Genomic DNA, 21,836 nt, shown 5'->3' with positions numbered 1-21,836 from the left:
GTATTATCAGCTATAGCCACTATGCTGTAAATTACATCCCCATGACATTTATTTTAAAACTTTACACTGTATTTATTTTTATAAAAGTCTGTATCTTTTGACCGCCGTCACTTACTATGCCCACTTCCCAGCCCCTGCCTCTGGCATCCATCAATCTGTTCTCTGTCTTATCTATGAGTTCGTTCTTTGTTTGCTTTTAGATTCCATATATAAGTGAGATTATACAGTATTTGTCTTTCTCTGACTTATTTCTCTTAGCATAATGCCCTCAAGGTCCACCCATATTGTCACAAATAGTAAGACTTTATTCTTTTTATGGCAGAATAATATTCCATTGTATATATTTTATATATTTATATATCACATTTTCTTTATCCATCCATTGATGGATACTTAGATTTTTTTCCCATATCTTGGCTATTGTAAATAAGACTGCAATGAACATGGGGATATTTATGTAGATAGGCAGATAGACAGATAGATAGGTAGACAGACAGATAAAGTATCTTTTTGAGTTGGTGGTTCATTTCCTTTGGCTAAATACACAGAAGCAGAATTGCTGAATCATATGGTAGTTCTATTTTTAATTTTTTGAGGAACCTCCATGCTGTTTTCCATAGTGGCTGCACCAATTTACATTCCCAGCAACAGTGCACAAGGGTTCCCTTTTCTCCACACCCTCACCAACACTTGTTATTTCTTGTCTTTTTGGTGACAGCCACTCTAACAGGTGTGAGATAAGACTACATTGTGGGAAATCTGTCTTAATATTTAAAGCTAGAAAAATTAAAAACACATAGTTTTGGTACAACAATATAGGAAAATATTAATGAGATAAGTTACAGAATAAAAACAAAGACCTAAGGACATATGAGATTTCATATGTGAGGAAGACAACATTTCAAATCATTAGGAAAATGACAGATTGCCTTAAAAATTATTGTGACATCTATCTATCTATCTATCTATCCTACCTATGTATATTCCTGCTTCAGAACTTACTCTAAAATACATCTCAAATGGATTCAATTTCTATGGTAAAAAATACGTAAAATAATGACAGATGATTTGAACATTTCTTTTTTTAAATCTTATGGCAAATAAGACTTTTCAAAGTCTAAAAGCCAAGATCAAAATCCATAACATTCTTTAGTACATCAAAAGATAGTATTCACAAAGTTATTATACAAAGAAGTATGTTTGCAATATATGACAAAGGGTTATAATCTTAATATTGGGTTGGCCAAAATGTTCGTTTGGGTTTTTCCGTAACATCTTATGGAAAAACCCGAATGAACATTTTGGCCAACCCAATGTATAGAAAGTTCTAACAAATAGCTAACAAAAAATTATTCTAATAGAAAAAAAATCAATAAATGACATAAAAAGGCAATTCAAAATGAAAAAATGCAAATGGTCTATGAATACAAAAAGGTATTTGAGATAGTTACCTGGCAATAAAAATTTTAACTGATAAAGGAAATTACTAATTTCACCTTAGAGATTAGCAAAGATGGAAAGGATGAATATCCTGAGGGAGATACCCAGGACTGGTCTGGGAGTGTGCAAATGGAACTCCCATACACTGGGTGGTGTGAACATTAATTAACAATGTTTTAAAGGAAGGATAGATTTGTAATATGTATCCAAATCTAAATATATAAATATGTAAAATGTATAATATCTAAAATATGTATCAACCCTGCTTTGGGTTCCAGTAATCCTAGTTCTAAGAATTTAGGGGAAAAATGTTATAATTGCATCAAATATGAATACACAGGACAGTTTAATACAGTTTAGTTCATAAGAGTAAAAATACACAAAATAATCATAATGACCACCAACAGAGGACTGATTTCATAAATATGGTACAGCCATACAATGAAATTCTATACAACCACTGGATATTTTGTTACAGAAAAATTTTAGATAGCATCAAAAGATGCTCACAAAATGTTAAGTGCAGAAATCATATTATAGAACATAATGTATTGGAAGCAACCTAAGTGTCCATCAACAGATGAATGGATAAAGAAGATGTGGCACATATATACAATGGAATATTACTCAGCCATAAAAAGAAATGAAATTGAGCTATTTGTAGTGAGGTGGATGGACCCAGAGTCTGTCATACAGAGTGAAGTAAGTCAGAAAGAGAAAAACAAATACCGTATCCTAACACATATATATGGAATCTAAAAAAAAAAAAGGTAATGAAGAACCTAGGGGCAGGACAGGAATAAAGACACAGACGTAGAGAATGGACTTGAGGACATGGGGAGGGGGAAGGGTAAGCTGGGACGAAGTGAGAGAGTGGCATAGACATATATACACTACCAAATGTAAAATAGCTTGTGGGAAGCAGCTGCATAGCACAGGGAGATCAGCTCGGTGCTTTGTGTCCACCTAGAGGGGTGCGATAGGGAGGGTGGGAAGGAGATGCGAAAGGGAAGGGATATGGGGATATATGTATATGTATAGCTGACTTACTTTGTTATACAGCAGAAACTAACACACCATTGTAAAGCAATTATACTCCAATAAAGATGTTAAAAAAAAGAGGGGGGAATGATAAAATAAATTTTTACATATTGTGATATAGAAAAGTCACTCTGGCTTATATATGAGTTTACTTGAATTTTATGCTAATAGGTCATTTGTGGCCTATGAAACATATGTTGTACAACTGTTTAATTTTTGAAGAAAATGGCACATTGACCAGAAGTAAAGAATGTCTATGTTAAAAATAAAGATTAAATGTCTCTCTAAAAAAAGAAAAAAAAACCCATAATGTATACTATCTGATTCTATTTCATGTACACACGTGAATTCCCAAGAAGTCTTGAGGTTTAGCGATCCTTTTGCTAACAGTATTTATTTCTGAGTGATATTAATAGAGATCTTCACTTTTCACTACAGTTTATTACTGATTTTTCTATAATGGAGAGAAATAAGTAATAAAAGCAATTCAGATTTAAAAATTGCAGACTCTTAAGAAAATTATGTGACAGACAAACTTACCTGTTTTACAAAGCAAACATAACACTTAGCTGGAAGTAACCTTATCTCTTTCATTTAATTTGTTTCATTTTCAAATACAGTAACTCTGAACTAGAATTTAAGAAATGTTTACAAAGTTTTATCATCAGTGACAAATTCAGGACAAATTCAGAACTTCCCAGTCCCTGCTTTTGATATAAATACCTTTCCACAGTAACCACAGAAATAATCTCTAAAAAAATGCAATAGCATATTTTAGTCCAAGGACTGTTTGCTTTCAAAAGAAATACAGAACTTAGTAATTATTTTTAAATTATATATGTTCATATAGTCATATTCATATATGTATATATACACAGTGTTTTTAGATATACATGATATACCTGGCTTAATTTTATTCATAATTTTTATCAACCCAGTTGGACATTTAAGAAAGAAAAAAAGAAAAGAGATTAGAAACATTTTGTTTAAGCCACATATTTTTCCCAACCTTGAGGAACACAAATATATTTAAACTGAAGTCTTTTGAACTGACCTTGAAATGCATCACAATTATTATTTCACACAAATACCAATCGTCATTTTACTGAATATTCTGAGATACGTTCCACCTCATTAAAATAACAAGTAAGATATGAAGGGCTGATATTTTCTTGGTTCTAAAAAAGCCTCTCTTAAATTTAGTCAAATCTAATTTTGTTATTAATTCTCAGGATTACCAGATACATTTTTTCAGAGCAGATTTTTGTTTTGAGCCAGAATTGAAATCATTCCCTAGTGATGAAAGATGATTTAAAATGACCAAGAAAAAAGTAAATCATAATTTTCAATTTACCCACCAACCCTAATGATACCTAAACAGTGATAATTACTATTGTAATTTATTTCCAAATGACTTAGACTATTTTTGCATATTACAGATTTTATCCTTCATGTTCTATTTGTTTGATTTTTATAAGTTTCCCAAAATTTATCTGGGGAACTGGAATGTGGACTATTAATCATTCTGGGAGATTATAGTGGAGGCAGGTCCATTCAATTTTTTAAACTTCCCCTTCCTTTAACTTGAGAAAAACACAAAATAAGTAGGATAGGAGACAAACTGGGCTCTAACTCCAGTTCCAGCACTTTCTAGCTGTAAAATAAAGGAAAGCTGTATTGTCTTGGTTCTAACTCACACACATCTTCTAACCCTCAGTTTAGCCATCTGTAAACTGTGATAACACTTCTTATTTCATAGAGGTTTTTGAAAATTAAATGTGAAGTCACTGAAAAATTAAACTTCATTTCATAAAATTATCTCAATAAATGGTGGTGATTCTTAGTAGTGTTATTAGTCATAAAAAATATATATCCCAGTTAAAAGGTATAATGCAATTTTTTCAAATCCTGTTTTTCATTGACTCTTTTTAATAGTATTTGTTTGCAAACTATCAAATGCTTAAAAGAACAAAGAGAATCCACATGCACTTTGATACCTTTGATTCCATATCATGTAAATTCAAAAGGACAGTCCCTGATTATATACACATTCTTATATGGCAAATCCTTGTTGCATATTTTATATGATACTCATTTATGCTAACAAAAAACAAAACACAGATAACTTTATTAAAAAAAGGCCTTCTGTTATTTCTCAACTATTGAAAACAATTACAAATTCCTCAAGGCCAGGAACCACATTTGTCTATCTCTTCCTCCATCTCCCTCTCTTGGTCTCTCTTTCTCGTTCTCTCTCTCTTTAAAGCCCAACAGCACAAGTGGCATTTAATTTAATCAGGTTTTATTCTTGCCACGATTGCACTATGCACCAAAACAACAAAGCAGGAAAACCAGAGCTCCAGAATTGTGGCTAATTTTTAAAATGAGAGCATAAACCCTTAAGAGGTATTATGTCCAAATCTGGGAATTGTACTACCAGAACCCATTTATAACATTTGCCACTTTGACTAAAGCATCCTAAGTCAAGAAAATTCCATTACAACAAATTTCTACCTAAGTGATCTACCTGGTGATGATGATCACATCCAGTTAGTAAAATAAAAAGATAAAGCCATTTTAAAATGTGGTTCTCAAAACTGGCTCATTAAATAGATAGAAAATTGGCCTCCAAAACCTGAAGTCTAAAAATAAATCATCTAAAAACTCCGAAGGAAATAAGCTCTTTGTTTGTCATGTGGTCTGTAATTCCATAGATCTTTCAACTGTAAATCTGGCAAGTGCTTAAAATATTATGACTTTTAGAATGACAAAGGTATCATTCTCTAATGAATTCTGTTAGAAAAATGGTTTGCCACACAGGTCTACTAATGGGATTCAAGTAATGAGCATTCTTACAACACATAAGCCAGACGCAAATTTACACAGCCTAGCAGATCAGTCCCACCAGTGTCCAAGAGAGTACTGGCTTAGCAGTGCTTGAAAGAGGAATGGTTTACATGACTGACTGATCAGAGAACATTTCAAAAGATCTTCAGTCTATTAACTCAAACGTTCATTTGGCAAAAAAAAAAAAGAAAAAGAAAAAGAAAAAAGAAAAGCAAAACAAAAAACAAAAAAATTCAGAAATCTGTATTTACAAAATAAGTCTTTCTTTGTCTGTAGGTCAAGGAAAAGAAAGAGAAAAGTTACTTAAATTTCATTTTTTGGAGCACTGTGTCTTCAATAACAGTGAAAACACAGAATGGTGATTTGATTTTACAACCTAATAACTGGCACCTGCTCACTCACATTTAAAACTCTTTAACATTTCTGCTTCTTATTTTGTGATAGTCTTTTAAATGGCCTATAAATCATTTAAGATTAATATTTAAAACGTTTCATTGACTGTAAAAGATTTACACTCAAAGAAATGTCAATACCCTCACTAAAATGAACAAATTTTAAAGATGATCTTTGTATATTTGTTTAAAAGCCAGCTGTCTGATTATATAATTTTTTGGTCAATCCAGTTAACGTGTAGTCCTAGGAAGCAGGAAGATTCAACGATTATTTTAAAACAAATACTCCCTCCTGGAAGGGATGAACAGCACACTAAAACATTTTTTCTATGTTGATGCTTTAGAAGTTGCAAGGTAGGAATAAATGGGGCTGTATCCATAGAAAATAGCAGTCACCTTTGAATTATCTATATTATAAGCCCTACTATCCAAAAGTTCCCATTAACAGACTAATATGCAGAACAGAACAGACTGTAATTTTCCATCACTATTTGCTATATTCTTATTTTCATGGGAAATAAAGAACTCTAAGCCAGTATCAAGGTGAGTATGAGATAAAAATATTGTAACTTTATATATTTTTATCAAATCCTCTTTAAATCTCTATTTTGGGTATGTTTTATAATGGACATTACATATTGGTGCACAGATAAACAGACATTCATTTATTAAGCAAGTCAAGTAGTCAAAGGTTCAATTCTCATGATAACAGCATCATTTCTATCTAAAATTTTTTAAAAATAGCAGAATAAAAGGTGACTTTTAGAGATTATTTAGTTAAAAGAGAGACATGTAAAAGCCAGTAGATAAACTTTTAAAAAAATTTTTGATTCGATGGTCTTGCACCAATTAGGCACTAAATTACTGATCTGTAGACGAGCACCCTCAAGATGCTTAATCACTGAGACCTTCAAATTTAAGCATATACTTCAAGAAATACAATTAAGCAGCCATAAATAATTTGTAGGAAGCTATTTTAATGGCATTTTCCCTACATGTAAATGTGTAATACTATTAGTACTAACCACCAATCAAATAGCTATCTTTCTAAACAGGAAGGAATAGTCAAATCATATTATCCTAAAACGTATGTTAAAATATCAGTATTTCTGATATTACCCAGACCTCTTATAACCAAATAACTGATGCAGCTATTATTAATTATATTCATAGCATCAAACCCTGTGCTAATCCCTCCTCCCATTTCACAAACTTTGTTTGACCTTTTAAAATACAGAACTATGATTCTTTTCATCATTTGTGTCAAAAAAATTAGTATGGAGGTTCAAAGGGGCATTTTATAAAAATAAAAATCAGATCTGGAAAATGTTTTTCTACTCTCTCATTCTTACCCTTAGTAAATGACCCTTACTTTTATTCTTTGTGAAGGTGCTTAAGACTCATCATTCCTAGCATCCACCCCAGAAATTTCAGTGTCTCCTCTGCACAGGTGCCAAGGTCTTATGCAATTAAGCTTCACCATACATAGGTATACCCTACATATGCACCCTACCGTTCCTGTCCACATATATTAGCTCTGTAATTGTAGAAATTATACAATCCCTCTAGTCCTTGTTTCTACGCTTATAAAAGAGGATGATAATATTATCTAGCTCATGAGATTTTTGTGAACATTAAGTGGGATAGTTATATGCGCTCTAAGTGTTTATTTTTGCAATATTATTATTGCTAACATGTAATGCCTTTCTTCATACTGTCTCCATGCCCACTGACTCACATAGGACGGTTCTCCTTATTTTCTATCCATTCATATTGCACTGATCCTTCTTGCTCAGTCCAGCTCTCCCTCTTCTACCAAGTCTTCTACAAATCCCACCGACTCTGACCACTTGGAGCTTTCTCATTGCAAAAATTCATATGACAACTAGAGACCAGTTCTGTTGTCAAATTCCTTTATTAGTGATTGTATTAGCTTCCACCTTCACTATAAAACTAGTGTTCCGAAAACAGTGGCCCTCAGACAGTACCTACGTCAGTCACATAAAGAGATTTTAAACATGCGAATTCCTGAACTCCATCCTAGACCTCCTGAATTAGACTCTGGGCATGTGCCCTGAAAATACAAATATTAATACAAGACTCAGGTGATTCTGTTGCACAGTAAAGCCTGAGAACCACTGTAAAAACCTGGATCTCAACCTTTTATTTTGATTCCTCTACCACAGGGATATACTACTCTCCTCTCCCACAGATCTGAAACACTCTTCTCTCCATCAACCCTCACCTCCCTCTTCAGGCAATGAAGATCACTCTTTCTTGACTCTAGAGTGAGCCTTAGGTCTAGTGTAAGAACCATTTCATATCCTTCCACAAAATAGCCTAACTGACATGGTGCTGGTTAAGGAGTATTATATAAATACTTCCTGTTAGCCTGATATACTGCAGTCTTTCCATTACCCCCTCCAACAACTCCTTTCACCACATATTTGTTGAGTATCTACTAATTGTCCGGAATTGTGCTAGGCACTGGGATGCAGACAATTTCCATACATTCGCATACCTCAATATCTCTAATATTTAGCCATGGCTTATTCATGTATCACTTTTCTAAGATACATGTAGAGTCACCTTAAAAACTTCATTACTTTAATTCTGGCTATTGGGTTAGGAGAAAAGTTATTTCATCTTTAATTGCCCAAGCAATTACTTCTAAGTTAAGACCTCTTGGCAGGTAAGTGGGCAGTACATGCCAAATTACAGAGCAGGGAAAATAAGACTTGGCGATAAAAAGGCCAATAGAATGTTTACAAAATGAGCACTAGGCAAGAGACAATGGGTTAAAGACATGGCCATATTTTTCCATATAAATAGGGACAGAATAATATAGACCCATTTTTCTCCTTGTTTAATAAAATACATATTTTGCAAATAAAATGCATATCTGGAAGGAACATGTAAATCTTGTGTTTGTATCTTTTAAAAACTCATAACCATCTACTTTCTCATTCCTCTTTTAACTGTGTGTTTCAAAGTATTTTTGTGTCATCCAAAAATGTAAAATGATTTTGGAAAAGCTGAGTAATATCAGGCTAAAAATAGAGGAAAGAGTAGCTGTGTAAATGAGAATCAAATTGATAGATAAAAGTTTCCATTTATGCTATTTAAATCCAGTTCTCTATTTTATATATGATTTTTATGTAGTTGTTAATAGTTTATAAGTAAATTATATATTTATTTTCAAATAACCTATAGCTAGAATTATGACTAATAATCTATAAAATGTATTTTAAAATTTTTTTGAAAAAATATACAATAAAAAAGAAAATGTCAATATATTCATATGTTTGTATATGTTTGTAAGATCACCAAAAAGCCATAGAAGAATACACATCAGTTTACACTGGTAGTAATAAAGGTGTGCATTTTTTTAGAGAAAGCATAAAACTGCAAAAATACTCATGGTCTGTTAAGTGAAAACACAGACTATAAAATTCTCTCTACAAATAACTAAGTGTAATGTGTAAAGTATGAATAAGCAAATAGACAAGAAGTAGAAGGTATTATAGGCAAATTAAAACAGTTTTAATGAAGTGACGGGGATGTGGATAATTTTTGCCTTTGATGTTTGTTGATCTTTTAAAATTGGCTTTGTCATAATGTACCATGAAACAGAAATGAAAATGGTGATTAAGTATGAAAACCATTACTCAATGAGAAAATCTCTTCTTTTCTCAACTTGTTTGGAGACAAAAGCACAACACCATATTCTACACTGGGGGTTCTGAGCTGAGGACAAGTTCATCCCCCAGGACACATCTGGCAATATCTGGAGACATTTTTGGTTTTCATAACTGCGAGGGTACCTCTGGCATCTAGTAGGTAGAAGCCAGACATGCTGGCTTCTTACAATGCACATGACAGCCCCCTCACAACAGCCCCCTCACAACAACGAATTATCTGGTCACGATGCCAAGAGCACTGATCACAAATAAATGTTACAGAATGAATGATTTCAAAACAAGCCAGTGCCCCACCCCGAAATTAGTCAGTACCCCTGTCACAGTGTTAAGAAAAGGACTTTCTCTGATTTACATTCTTATAGAAATTCTCAAGACCATTTAACAAGGAGGTGGGAGGGATCACACTAAAGCACGCTTTGAGGTGCTTCTAAAATATGAAACTTGGGATATTTCCCTCCCCTTCCTTCTCTTGCAGGGTAAGCTCACAGTCAGATTTTTATTTCATGTCACGATCAAGCAAGGGCATTGTTTAGGGTCCTACAAAGCAACAGCAAAGGACCTGCCCTAAGAGTTAACCCAGAGAAAATGATTTATAAACTGCCTATATCATGTGCAATAATTGTTTAAAAATTGATGAATAAATCTTCTTGAGATGTAATCTTTATAATGAACCTCATTTATACTGTGTGGGCCACAGGGAGTAAAGATCCGGGAAGAGAAGAAAAACACTCCACCACTTTTAAGAGATTATTCGCAGGAGTAATCTATCAGAAATCACAAAAATGTGTTTTCAATGGAAAAAATTCAATTGATAATAAAAGAAAAAAAGGGAAAGGGTCTTTTCACATAGTGTCCACCCAAAGCTTAAAACCACTGACACAGTTCTTGAACTTTATCATCCAACATTTTGTGACAGCTATTGGCCTTAATGGTTATATGACAGATTCTGTTGGAGCAATAGGAAAATTATTAGACAAGTTAACAGCACCCATTCATAATGAAAGAAATCATGACACAAGCAACATCCTTGACTTTTCAAGATCTTATATAAATCTTCCTTTATTACCTGGTAATAGATGTAATATAAAGTATAAATTTCTCAAGGACAGAAACCATGTCTTATATTTAATACACACTGAATAAAGTACCTATTTGAAAAAGTCATTTTAATGAAATTAAGATTTTTTTTCAAGGTGGAGAGATTGAGGAGTAACAGTAACATATAGGATTAGTTTATCTGATCTACCCACTGTTTCCAAAAAAATAAATAAAATAAAATAAAATAAAAACAAACAACTACAACAAAACAGGTCCATAAGGAATGAGAATAATTTTTTTTAAATGATGCCTTACTACATCTAAAAGTGCAGTATAACCAGAGGGCTAAGACTGAGGGATGTAAAGTCAATCACAGTCTGGGTGACCTTGAATAAGTCACTTAACCTCTCTGGGCCTCAGGCTCCTCTTTTATAAAAAGGTGGACACTAGCCATACCACTGCTTTTATAGGAGGACTGGATGAGATAATACACATCAAGAGGATACCTGCACAAGTTAAGGGCCCAATGAGCAATAACTGTGATTATTTTCTTATATTAGTGCTGTGATGGTGGAAAATGTTGGGCATTGCACAGAGGGGGAGTAGAGGGGAAAGAGAAGGGGAAGCAGAAGGAAAAGAAGGCGAGAAAACGACAGCTTGCTAAAATTGGGTAGGAGAGCTTCATGCGTTATTTATTGAGAATGAAGTCTGGGTCAGTGAGTCTTCACAACCCCTTCCCCTCGCTCCACATCCCGTCACCCACCCCAGCTCCTGCTTCGTATCTGCAACCTACTCCCTTCTAGGGGTACTTCTCCAAATGATATATGACTTCTTTTAGCAGTTGCCCTCTCCCGACTTTGCTTCAGATCCACACTTTTCAAAGGTGTAGTCTTCAACCACTAAGACTCCTCTCGCTACATTTACCAACGCGCTCCTGTTACTTACTATAGCTGGGAGACAAGTCTCAGAACTTATTTCAATTGATCGTTGTGGCATCTGATGCAGATGAACATTTCCTTCCTTTTTAAACTCTCTTGTGCCTCAGCTTTGAAGACATTATTATCTGTGGGTTCTCCTACCATCTGACTGCTGCTTAGCTACTTACTAATCTGTGTGGGCTCCTTTTCAGCATTCCACCACTTAAATTACACTGCTCACCAGATCCCCATTTTTTGCCGTCCTTTCACTTTCCCTTTTTAATTGTATCCATTCACACCGTTATAAGTACCACTTATATGCTGACAATGTCCAAGTTCATCTCTCTAGTCATGACGTCTTACTAAGCTCCAGACCTGTATTTTCCAATCTCCATTTGGAGATTCCATGTGTGGAGAAAAGTCAGCGTTTCCCAAAATGAACTGTCTTCCCACACACCTCAATCCCCAGCCCACCCCCAAACTGGCTGCCCTTTTGGTGTTCCCCATATCGATAAATGAAACCATCAGAAACTTAGGATTCACCAAGTCCTGCCACTTCTGCCTCGTAAAAGCCCTGATTTTGTATCTTCTCCTTTACATCCCTGTCTCTGTTCATCCATTCTTTCTGGATTTTTGCAGTGGATTTTCACCTTATCTCCCAACCTTTGGTCTTGCTGCACCCCTCATACTTCAAAAGCATCTTCCTCAAGTGTGAATCTGTTCAAGCGATTCTCCTACTGACATCTTTTCATGGGTCCCTACAGCCTTTGGAACAAAATGTAAACTCTTCTGCAAGCTACAAAAATGGTCTATATAATTTGATCACCACTTATGATCTCAATACCAAATCTTATCACTTCCTCACTCCCACTCCCAAATCCAGCCATTTAAAGCTACTTGCAAATTCCTAATCCCATTTATTTTTCCTGTTTTTTCTCCTATATGCCACTCTTTCTGCTTAAAACATTTATCCACAGACCTCTAACCCCCATCTTCACCTAGTAATTTCTACATAATACCTCAGAATTCTGTATTTCCAATATGCCCTGTGTATTTCTGCTTTCAAAGAACTCAGTGGTCTTACACTGTGATTCTTTCCACATTAATTGATTTAAATAGTAATTTAAAAAGTGTCTTGAATTTGAGGCCTACAAGTCCATGCTCTGTCTCTCCACATATATGATACTATGTAGTCAAACTTCCAACCAACGGTTGTTTACAGAGCAAAACCACATGGAGAGAGATACTATAACCTTCGCTACATGTATTTTATACAAATCATTTAGGAAGACAATAAATATGTAACATATCAGGCAATTTGAAATATCAAATAACGAATGGTGAAATCAACAAGTGACAAAGGAACGCATGGGAGATACAGACAACTAGGTCCTCAAGAGGCTGCTCATAAAATTTTTAGAGAAAATGCTCATGTTAAACATAAGTATGATAGGAGCCTGCAGTAGAATTAACGATAGTAAACACCAAGATATTAAGTTTCATGAGGTCAGGGGACAAGTCATTCTTGTTTGCTGCTCTGTCCCTATGGCCTAACACATAGCTGGATCATAGTAGCTGCTAAATAAGTACTTGTGTCGAATTGAATTTTAAACTGTGCAGCTGGTGATGCAAGAAAACATCTGTTTTTTAAAAAAAAAGGCAGCACTTTTCACCATTTGCCATTCCATAAAAAGGTAATTTGTGTATATGTTTACTAGAACGCTTTCCTCAAAAGTGAAATATTGCTTCACTCTTCGGTTGGCAAATGTGTTGTTCCAAGATGGAGAAGAATCTGCTTTAAATGAAGAGAAAGCTATTTCAGTCCATAATCCTCAGAGCCAATTTTGGAACTTAAAATGCATTTTCATCAAAGAATCTTAACAAAAAGAGTCCTGCCAATTTAACCAAGACATCTAAAAATGTTTCATTCTAAAGCCAAGCTTTCTGCTCAGGAACATTCTAATTGAGATTGTGTTCTTCCAGAGATCTTCCACTGGCTCAACAGTCACCTGAGTCACATGGGTGAGTAAGATACCATCATCACCCTCCTAAGAACTCAGAACTGCATGCCATTTAGGAATTCTGCATTTTTCTAACGTTTATGCTGGATTTCCAAGTTTCCTGGAACTTCTTTGTACCCAACAGAGCTATTATAATAAACCAAAGCAGAAACACATGTAACTTTGAGTTAGAAGTCAATTTGGCATGTCCCTCTCATTTCAAACATATGGAAACTGAGACCACGTAATGTAAATCACTGACCCAAGTACACTTAGGGCAGCGGCTGGAATGGACACTGGGTCTCCTTAGTGACAGGCTGATATTCAGTCTTCTATATAAGCTATGTTCATGGGACACCAGTACTTTCACTTGCATCATTTTATTAATTCTGGTACTCACCTAAAATATGTAAACGGGGACTATTATTCCCTTTTAGCAGGTGAAGAGATCAAGCCCCAGGACCTCCCTGGTGGTCCAGTGGCTAAAACTCCATGCTCTCTAGGCAGGGGGCCCGGGTTTGATCCCTGGTCAGGGAACTAGATCCCACATGCCTCAACTAAGAGTTCACATGCCAGAACTAAAGATCCTGCGTGCCACCACTAAGACCAGGTGCAGCCAAATAAATAAATAAATAAATAAATATATATATATATATATATATATAAAGAGAAACCAAGCCCCATGGGGCTGTCAATTCCCTCAAGTTGACTGAACAGCAGAAGCAGAACTAGTATTCAGGTCTTTCTATCTTTGTCATTTACCAGGAGCACCACATCGACATGGGCCATTTTTCCTTTCAGTACAAATGAGTCAATGACAGTCTAAATGGTCTGGTGCCTACCATTCTTCAAAGGAAGATTTGCTATAATAAAAGAAAGCTACAAGTACCAGAGGTTGCAGGCCACAAAGGATAATGAGGCAGAAACATGTGCATTAATCAATTTTGAGGTTTCACTTAAATAATCAATCAACCATTCTTTCAGAGCTGAATCTAATCGAAAGATCCTAACCCTTTTAGACCTGTATACAATGGGCAATATGCCATAAACATCTTCTTTTATTTAGACATCAGGGATGGAATTTCCCATCTGTTGCTTCAAATCAAATAACCATACTTTAAAAAATAGTACATATCACAAAATTTTTCTTTGAAGGATTAAAGTCACTATGATTGTTAATCATAAAAGTGTTAATTTTTCAACAAGTAAAACTGTGTCTGGACAAGTCCACGTGTGTTAGCAGTAGGCTAAGAAAGGAATCTAGCATGGAATTTATAATGCTTGGTTCTAATCATTAATGCTGCAGTACTGGCTTATTTACAACCTGACGTTTGTTTCTACACTTTCAACATCCCGAGACTTTTCTGCAACAGTAAATAGCTGTAAGAGATGACACCTCGCCTTAACTGGGTCTATATTTTGACTAGCAGGTCTTGGCATCATGTCCAGCTCTGACACCTCTCCAAAATGCTGCATGCTGGTGAAAAATGAACAAAACTTAAGAATAAGAAAACAATGCCACTACTCTTAAGCCATTTTGGGATATAATAGGTCTAAGTTCTCAGCTAACTTATACATCTAAGTTCTAATGCAGCAACTTCTAATCATCTCATCACTGTCTCTTTAGATTCTAAATATTTCTTAATTTTTCCATAAAGTCTCACCTTTCTGATGCTCTGAAGAGGAAGATGACAGAATAAAATGTGGGAAAAGAGCATAAGGAAATCAAGACAGGACACACAGAACTACACCTGATTTCCATATCACTTTCTTTTTAGCCACACAATTTAGATTCAAGTACCTAGGACTTAGCAGGTACCCACATGAGGACATTTTCTATTTTCATGGTAAAATTCAAAATATAAACTGATGAAAGACCTCTAAAATTTCACAGAAGTGAATATTTGTACATCTGAGAAGTTAAATGTTTAGTTTCCCAAGAAAGAAATATTCTCTACCCACACAGGAGATTCTCACAATGTGTGGGAAATCTATGGTTCTGAATCATCCAATAGCATCTTCAGTCTGTGTTCAAATCCTATATCATAAAATGCTTTCCCAATAATTAGAATATAACAAGATACACGTCCTTAAAAACATCACTGAAAGAGTTGAATGTTCTCTGGAGTAGTCACAGATGTTTCATAAGCTTGTGATAGCTCAGGATTATCACCTATCTTTGGACATTGTATAAGGTTGGGCTGGTTATTTGAGCTTCCTCTATATTTGAATTCTGGGGTGATGAAAATTTATATCATGTTAAGAGCATATCCACTACCTAGTATTTGGCTCTCGAGTGAATTAATAAGTGTCCTAACTTTCAAGTCCTGATGGCTGGCTTAGAACCGTTTTGCATAAAACCTTACACACTAGACCCTCTTCTTTAACAGTGCATCCTGTTTCCAGGCAAAACTACACTACAATACAATCTTCTGCAATGTGCTGTATCCTATTAGGACTGAAAGTAACCCTGGCATCTTACATTCAAATGTGGCCTTTCTAGAGAGACTTTTCCAAGGGTGAAAACTTCAAAAACACAGAGTAGAAAAGTCACTGAAGAAATGGCGCAAGTAAGCAGGGGTATCTGGGACACTTATTGTCTTGTATGTCTGCAGTGCCCCAACATGGGCAGCAGGGGGCGCTCCTGCATGAAGCAACCCTCCCCTCAGCCCCGCCCCCCCCCCCGCCCCCCCCACCCCCATACACACAAGTGTTCCCGGGAGGGGAAGACGGAGGCTTTTTCTCTTAGCACTTGCCCCAAGACCAAGGAGGGGGCCACTAAGGAGTGCTGCTGTCCATAAATCACACAGGCTTAGGACATGCAGTGAATACCATTGCAGAAGTGACCAGAGATGACACATAGGTCTGAGCTTACCTTTTGAAAGCAGGGTGGCCAATTTTTATTTTATTTATTTTGGGGGTTAAAGGAGCAGGTGAGCCATGGGCAGGGGGCGGGGCTTGCCATCAACTGTAAAGAGGCTGGCTCCAAAAGCAACAAGTGGATATCAGTATCCGAGGGTCATTTATTCAGCCTCTCCACTAGTTTAGTTCCCAGGTTATATTCTCTGCGAAATGTCAAATCAAAACACTTCCCTTTTCTCTCCTCTTCTTTCCTTCCCTGACCCCACACCAAACTCAGAAAAATCACTTGATGAAGTGGGTTTCCCACTGAACCTTAGGAAATGTGACTCCTGCAGGGGTTCTCCTGCACGTGGCTGCGTTTTGCACATGAACGTGTGATGCATTTTACACCCTCTTCGCCAAGTCCCACGATTTCAAACCAGGTTGGAAAAATCTTTAGGGACCAGAAAGAGCCAGCTCTGAAGCCTCAAAGACAGTGGGTTCCAAAGCAAAATGCCCTGCCCTCACCCCACTTCCTACACATACTCATGCACACCCCACCCTCACCAGTTGGAGCCTTTCTCCTTCCTGTCCCCAAATGAAGGTTTGCAGAGACACAGCCATAAACCTCAATACTCACCATATTGACTTCAGAAACCATATCGATGCTGGCGATGTCGATGTTCATTCCCACAGCCACAGGGGGACCTGCAAACCAAAATGGCCAGCCACGTGATTTCTCAGAACTTCATGCATTCTTAGCAAGAGTAGTCCCCGGGCACGGGACACTCTGCCCCAAATCCCTTCCCACTGCTCACACTCAAATTCTTCAATTCTCTGCTCCTTTTTAAAGAGTGACAGGTACTCCTCTGGGAAATGCTCTATTGAACAGGCACACACGTGTCCGATGCGTGAGGGATTCCACGTCTGTCTACATAGGTAGGTATCTTAGCATGAGAATACACACAACCACAAAAGCACCGGAATCTGGCTAGCCCAAGCGAAATGTTATATATTGCACTGCAGTTATATACTGCACCCCCTCCTCATTCTTCCCACCCCCCGCTTCTGTGCAGGTTTTAACTCTTTGAGCTTTGTTAGAGTCTGGAGTCAAATTAAATAGGCATATCAGTGTATCTAAGGCTGCAGCAAAAGAGGTCTCTAGCCCTTCTTCCACTACCCTCCCTATCCTCCCATCCCCCCAGGCCCCTCTCCCCCCACCCCACTGTCCCCTGCAGTGAGGTTTCCAGGACTGGATAATATCCAGACACCAGCCAATTTAAACCATGGCTAGAACTCTTCCAAAGTAGGTGGGCACAGGGGGTTAATGCGACTTCTCAACCAACTGTCTGCATATCTTGTCCCCAAAAATGTTCCTGATGGCCTTCAGTAAGCCAGGTTCACTGGGCACACCATTAACTAAACTTAAGAGGTTTGTATCTCAAGGAAACAAAGACAGTGAAGCAAAGGATTTAAACAGTGAAGCTGAAGGACAGCAGTCACCACTACAGGCTAAGAAGGTCTCTCTGAAAGACCATCTAAGTGCTAGAGAGTAACAAACCAGCTTAAGTTTGGATCTGTTTCTCAATATTGTAACACAGAGACATGTTCAGTACACCACATGCAACCCACAATGAGGGAGAGGGAAGACAGCGCACAAAGCTCAAAAGACAGCTTAGGCTATAGCTGCTGGGCTGTTTCTTATTTCCAAGGCAACCCCATTACCTCCAAAATCTGGTCTCAGCCGAATATCATAGCCTTTCAGGAGTCTGTCCACCGTCTCTTTAACCAGCGACATATTACTAGGGTCATTGACACTAAAGAAAGAAAAGACAATAAACAGGCATCAATAAGACAGCAGGCACAGCGCTTCAGCATCTATCTGATCCTCACTACAGATCCCTGCTCACAGAGGTAGGTAGACAGAGCCTTTCAAAGTGAAAAAGGAAACAGGAACGCTAGACACACTTACCTCTGCGCACAGACAGCGGCGATTATTAAGGGGAACGGCCAGATCCCAAAGTAGCCCTTTTTCCGGACTCTCCACATCCCTTTAGTTTTGGACGGGATTGAGGGTTTCACTGGAGACAGGAGATCCAACTTAGTCTGCCCAGTGCAGTAATTCTAATGTGAGGCGCATGCGCAAGGCGTACCAAAACATCAAAGGGGCAGCAGCGGTTGCCTGGGACCGAGAAGATTTTCTTGTTAAGGAGGAAAAAAAAAATCAAAGGGGAAAAAGGAAAAACATATATATGTATAATATATGCGTATTTGAATAATATAGAAAAGTCACCCCACAGGAGGACCCGGAGCAAAATCTTTGTTGTCCTTTTGTTAAGACAAAAACAACTAGAGAGTCTGTTAAGTTTTGGTACTTGCAGGAGGCAGTTTTGCACCTCGCGGGTTGTGGGGTTTTGGGGTGTGTGTGTGTGGGGGGGTGTTTCCTCTTAAATATGCAAAACCAGATTAGGAATTTAAAGGAGAGCAGGTGTGTAGTGCTAGGGGGAAGATGGGTGCCTGAGAGTCCACTTCTGGTATCAGCAAGCGGCGGGGGTGGGGTGGGGAGAGAAATCTGAACTTTATTTCCGTGGCAAATAGCATTCCCTGCCTGGGGCGAAATGGGTGCTGGAGGCGGAGGTGGGGGCGGGGGGTGGCGGAGGGAAGAGGAGGGAAGGGGAAGGTGGGAGCGGGAGTGAAAGGGGGAGGGAGGAAAGAAACCGATGGGAGGAGTGTTGAGCAGTGCGTTGGATTTGGGGCCGGGAGTGGAGGGGGGGACGTAGCATGGAGAATAAGACAGACACGGAAATGAAAAAAAAAAGGAAAAAAAAGAATGATAATAAAATGATGCCTGGTCTTTTCTAGGAGTTAAAGAGCAAGCTTTTCTTCACTACTCACGAGCAATTTCTTTCTCCTCCTCACTCTTTGCCCCCTATCCCCAGAGAAGAAAACCTCGGGGTCCCGGTTTCTCACCGTGTGACGTGCCTGACCCGCTGGTCCGGATTATTTATAGCAGGAAGGGCGGGGGGCGGGGGGGGGCGAGGGGAGTAGAAAGACAGCGCTGTCTCTCAAGGTTTCGGTCTGATTCTGCATTGGGAAATTATTAGTAGGGAGGGTGGAGTTTGCAGGAAGGGTTGATGGGACTTGGGGGCCTAGGGAGGCCGGGTGGCGAGAGGCTCCGGCGGTGACCGGGTGCAGGAAGGGCTGGCGGCCGGGTGGGACTCGCCTGGCTGGGACTCGCCTGGCTGGCACTCGCCTGGCTGGCACCCACGCCCCCTCAGAGCACGCGCACTCGCGCGCGCGCACGGGCGGCACCCTCCCCGCCTGCCGCGCGCCCCTCCTCACCTCGCCGGCCTGCGCTCGCTGCCCAATCCCGCTGCGCGGCGCTGCGGTCCCCGGCTCCTCTGGCCCTCGGCCCCTCGGCCCCTCGGCCCTTGGCCCCGGCCGGGGAGGGTGGGTGGCGGTGCCTTGGGACGCAAAAAGTCAGAGCGGTCCCCGGAAGGCGGGCGAGATGAGGAAGGGGCTCGGGGCCTCCGCGTCCTCCCGCGGGCTCCGCGCCACCTCTTCCTCGCTCCCCAGCTCGGGGCCAGGAGGGACTCGCACGCCCCGGGGTTGCCTCTTCCCTGCAGCCGGAGGCTCGACCCGGCTCTCCGCGGCCGCCGGGACCCAGAGGCAGCAGCGAGCGAGCTCCAGGGTTCGAGAGGGAGGGAGATACACGGAAGAAATCTTTCCTCGGCTCGCGGCAAAGAGATGCGCCGCGGGCGCCCGGAGACGTTGCTAGTCTCCGGCAGCCGGGCAGTCTGGGGGTGCCCCGGCCCGGGACGAACTCTCCGGGTTCTCCCGAGTTTATCTGGCAACAGAGGAGCAGGGGAGGGGGGAGGATAGGTGCTCCCGCTGCCCCCTCCCCCTCTCCTTGGTGAATACAGGAGAAGTCAGAGCTGGAACCTACGTTCCGGACCCCAAAGCGGAACTTCTAACTCCTCCTCCTCAGCTTAACCTGTAACCGAGCGCCTACTACGTGCCAAGAGTGCTTCATTAGTTCATTCTTACAAGCCCAGGTTTAGCCAGCACCTCGCTTTTCCCACATTATGGATTTAGAAACTGGCGCGCTAACGCTAAGGAAATCGCCCAAGGTCACCCAGGTGGCTAGAGGTGAAACCGAGATTGGACGCGAAAGCCAGCGACCCTAACCATTAGACAAGACGGTCTTGACTCGCCCCGACCTTGCCGGCCGCGGACTCCTCTTGCGGCGCAGCTCCTGCTGCCGCCGAGCCCCCGGAGGCCTCGAGAGATGCGGGCGCGCGCCTCGCACCAGGCTGGCCCCCGCCTCCGTCTGCAGAAAGGAGGGGGCGCCCGACGTCGCACCCGGACTCCTCAAGGTCCTGGTCCCTTCGGCACTCTTGACCCATTTATACCTCTTGGCAATCTCCCTCCTTCCCCGCCAAGGTCAGGGGTCATTCTGGGGCCGCCGGGTACTGACTCCAGAGGCAGTGTGGAGGCGGGAGGGCTGCTAGGCGGGAATCTGACAGCTCCCCGAGGACAGAAGGCGAGCGGGAGGGGGAGTTTCTGGATTTGAGACGGTAAAACAGCCTCTTCAATAGTGCAGACGTACAGATTTAGAGTGTGGCGGTCTCCCAGCTCCTAGGAGTCGGTCCAAAGATACACACATACGAACACGAGAGAGAGACAGAGACAGAGACACAGAGAGAGAGGGAGAGGGAGAGATTGGAAATCTGTAACTCCTATCTAATTACTTAGGTTGAGAGTTACAGGAATCAAAATACAGACCTATGGCTCAGGAAAACTGCCTATTTCCCTCTTTCTATGGACTCACAAAACAATGGTAATCTTTTACATAGGCTCACCCTACTGAAGGTGGGGAAAGTTTAGATTACGTATTAACATTATACCAAAGGATTCCCAAACAGTTTGACTACACCAACTCCTGAAGCCCTAGAAAGCTCTTCTTCTTCTTGAAAACACCTTGAAATAGGGTTTTCCTTCTGACAGGGTTATCCACGTTGCACTTGCTGCACTACCAGCTCCTCTTATTTAAGCTCAGTTCAATTTCGGTTGAAAGAACAGAATTCAGTGAACAGAACGAAACCACGAATACCATCAGTCATCATCCACTAATAATAATAACAGCCCAGGGAAAAGTTAAACAGTATTTATTGAAGACCTAACATAAAGGGAAAATTAAGGGAAAGGAGGCCGAACAGCTACAGTAACCTGCGTCTCAGCAAGTAAGACAATAGCACAGTGCCAACAGTTTCAAAGGAACTGGAGGCAGACCTTTGGGCTCAAATCCCAGTTCAGATACTTAGTGTTTTGGGGACTTGGGCAGGTCACTTAACTTCTCTAAATCTCAGCTTCCTCTTCTTTAAAAATTAAAATATAGTGCCTTCTTTGTTTGCTGTAGAATGATGTAAACATATGTGTAGCATTTGGCATGCGATTAATAAATATCGGCAATTTTTAGTGAATAAGGAAGGAATAATGAATGGGCAAGAAAGCAAACAAGGTTTAATAGCATTAGCCTATAAAGACTGACTGGACTTCAGTTTGGTGCAATGATCCTGAGAAGGCATAGATTAGCCTGAGAACAGAGAAGCAGATATT

At 39.5% G+C, this 21,836-nt stretch overlaps 1 protein-coding gene across 3 annotated transcripts in view; it reads right to left on the bottom strand.

Moving 5' to 3' along the window:
- GABRB2 (gamma-aminobutyric acid type A receptor subunit beta2) overlaps positions 1 to 20,129 on the bottom strand; it is a 300,145-nt gene extending 280,016 nt beyond the window's left edge. The window contains exons 1-4 of one of the 3 annotated variants that reach the window (XM_049708482.1): positions 19,560 to 20,129; positions 18,190 to 18,399; positions 17,943 to 18,034; positions 16,858 to 16,925 (exon numbers count right to left, since the gene is read on the bottom strand). In XM_049708482.1, coding sequence (XP_049564439.1) covers positions 16,858 to 16,925; positions 17,943 to 18,034; positions 18,190 to 18,266 — 237 coding nt within the window. In that variant the 5' untranslated portion in view covers positions 18,267 to 18,399; positions 19,560 to 20,129. Of the gene's footprint in view, positions 1 to 16,857; positions 16,926 to 17,942; positions 18,035 to 18,189; positions 18,400 to 19,112; positions 19,224 to 19,559 lie in introns of those variants that run through there. The other 2 variants (XM_004271960.2, XM_004271958.3) reach the window with 2 other exon arrangements.
- Positions 20,130 to 21,836: the final 1,707 nt, after the last annotated feature.

This window comes from Orcinus orca, chromosome 3 (genome assembly GCF_937001465.1).
Source record: "Orcinus orca chromosome 3, mOrcOrc1.1, whole genome shotgun sequence".
Lineage (NCBI taxonomy): Eukaryota > Metazoa > Chordata > Mammalia > Artiodactyla > Delphinidae > Orcinus > Orcinus orca.
The sequence above is the reverse complement of the archived record's forward strand: the minus strand, read 5'-3'. Positions and strand labels throughout refer to the sequence as shown.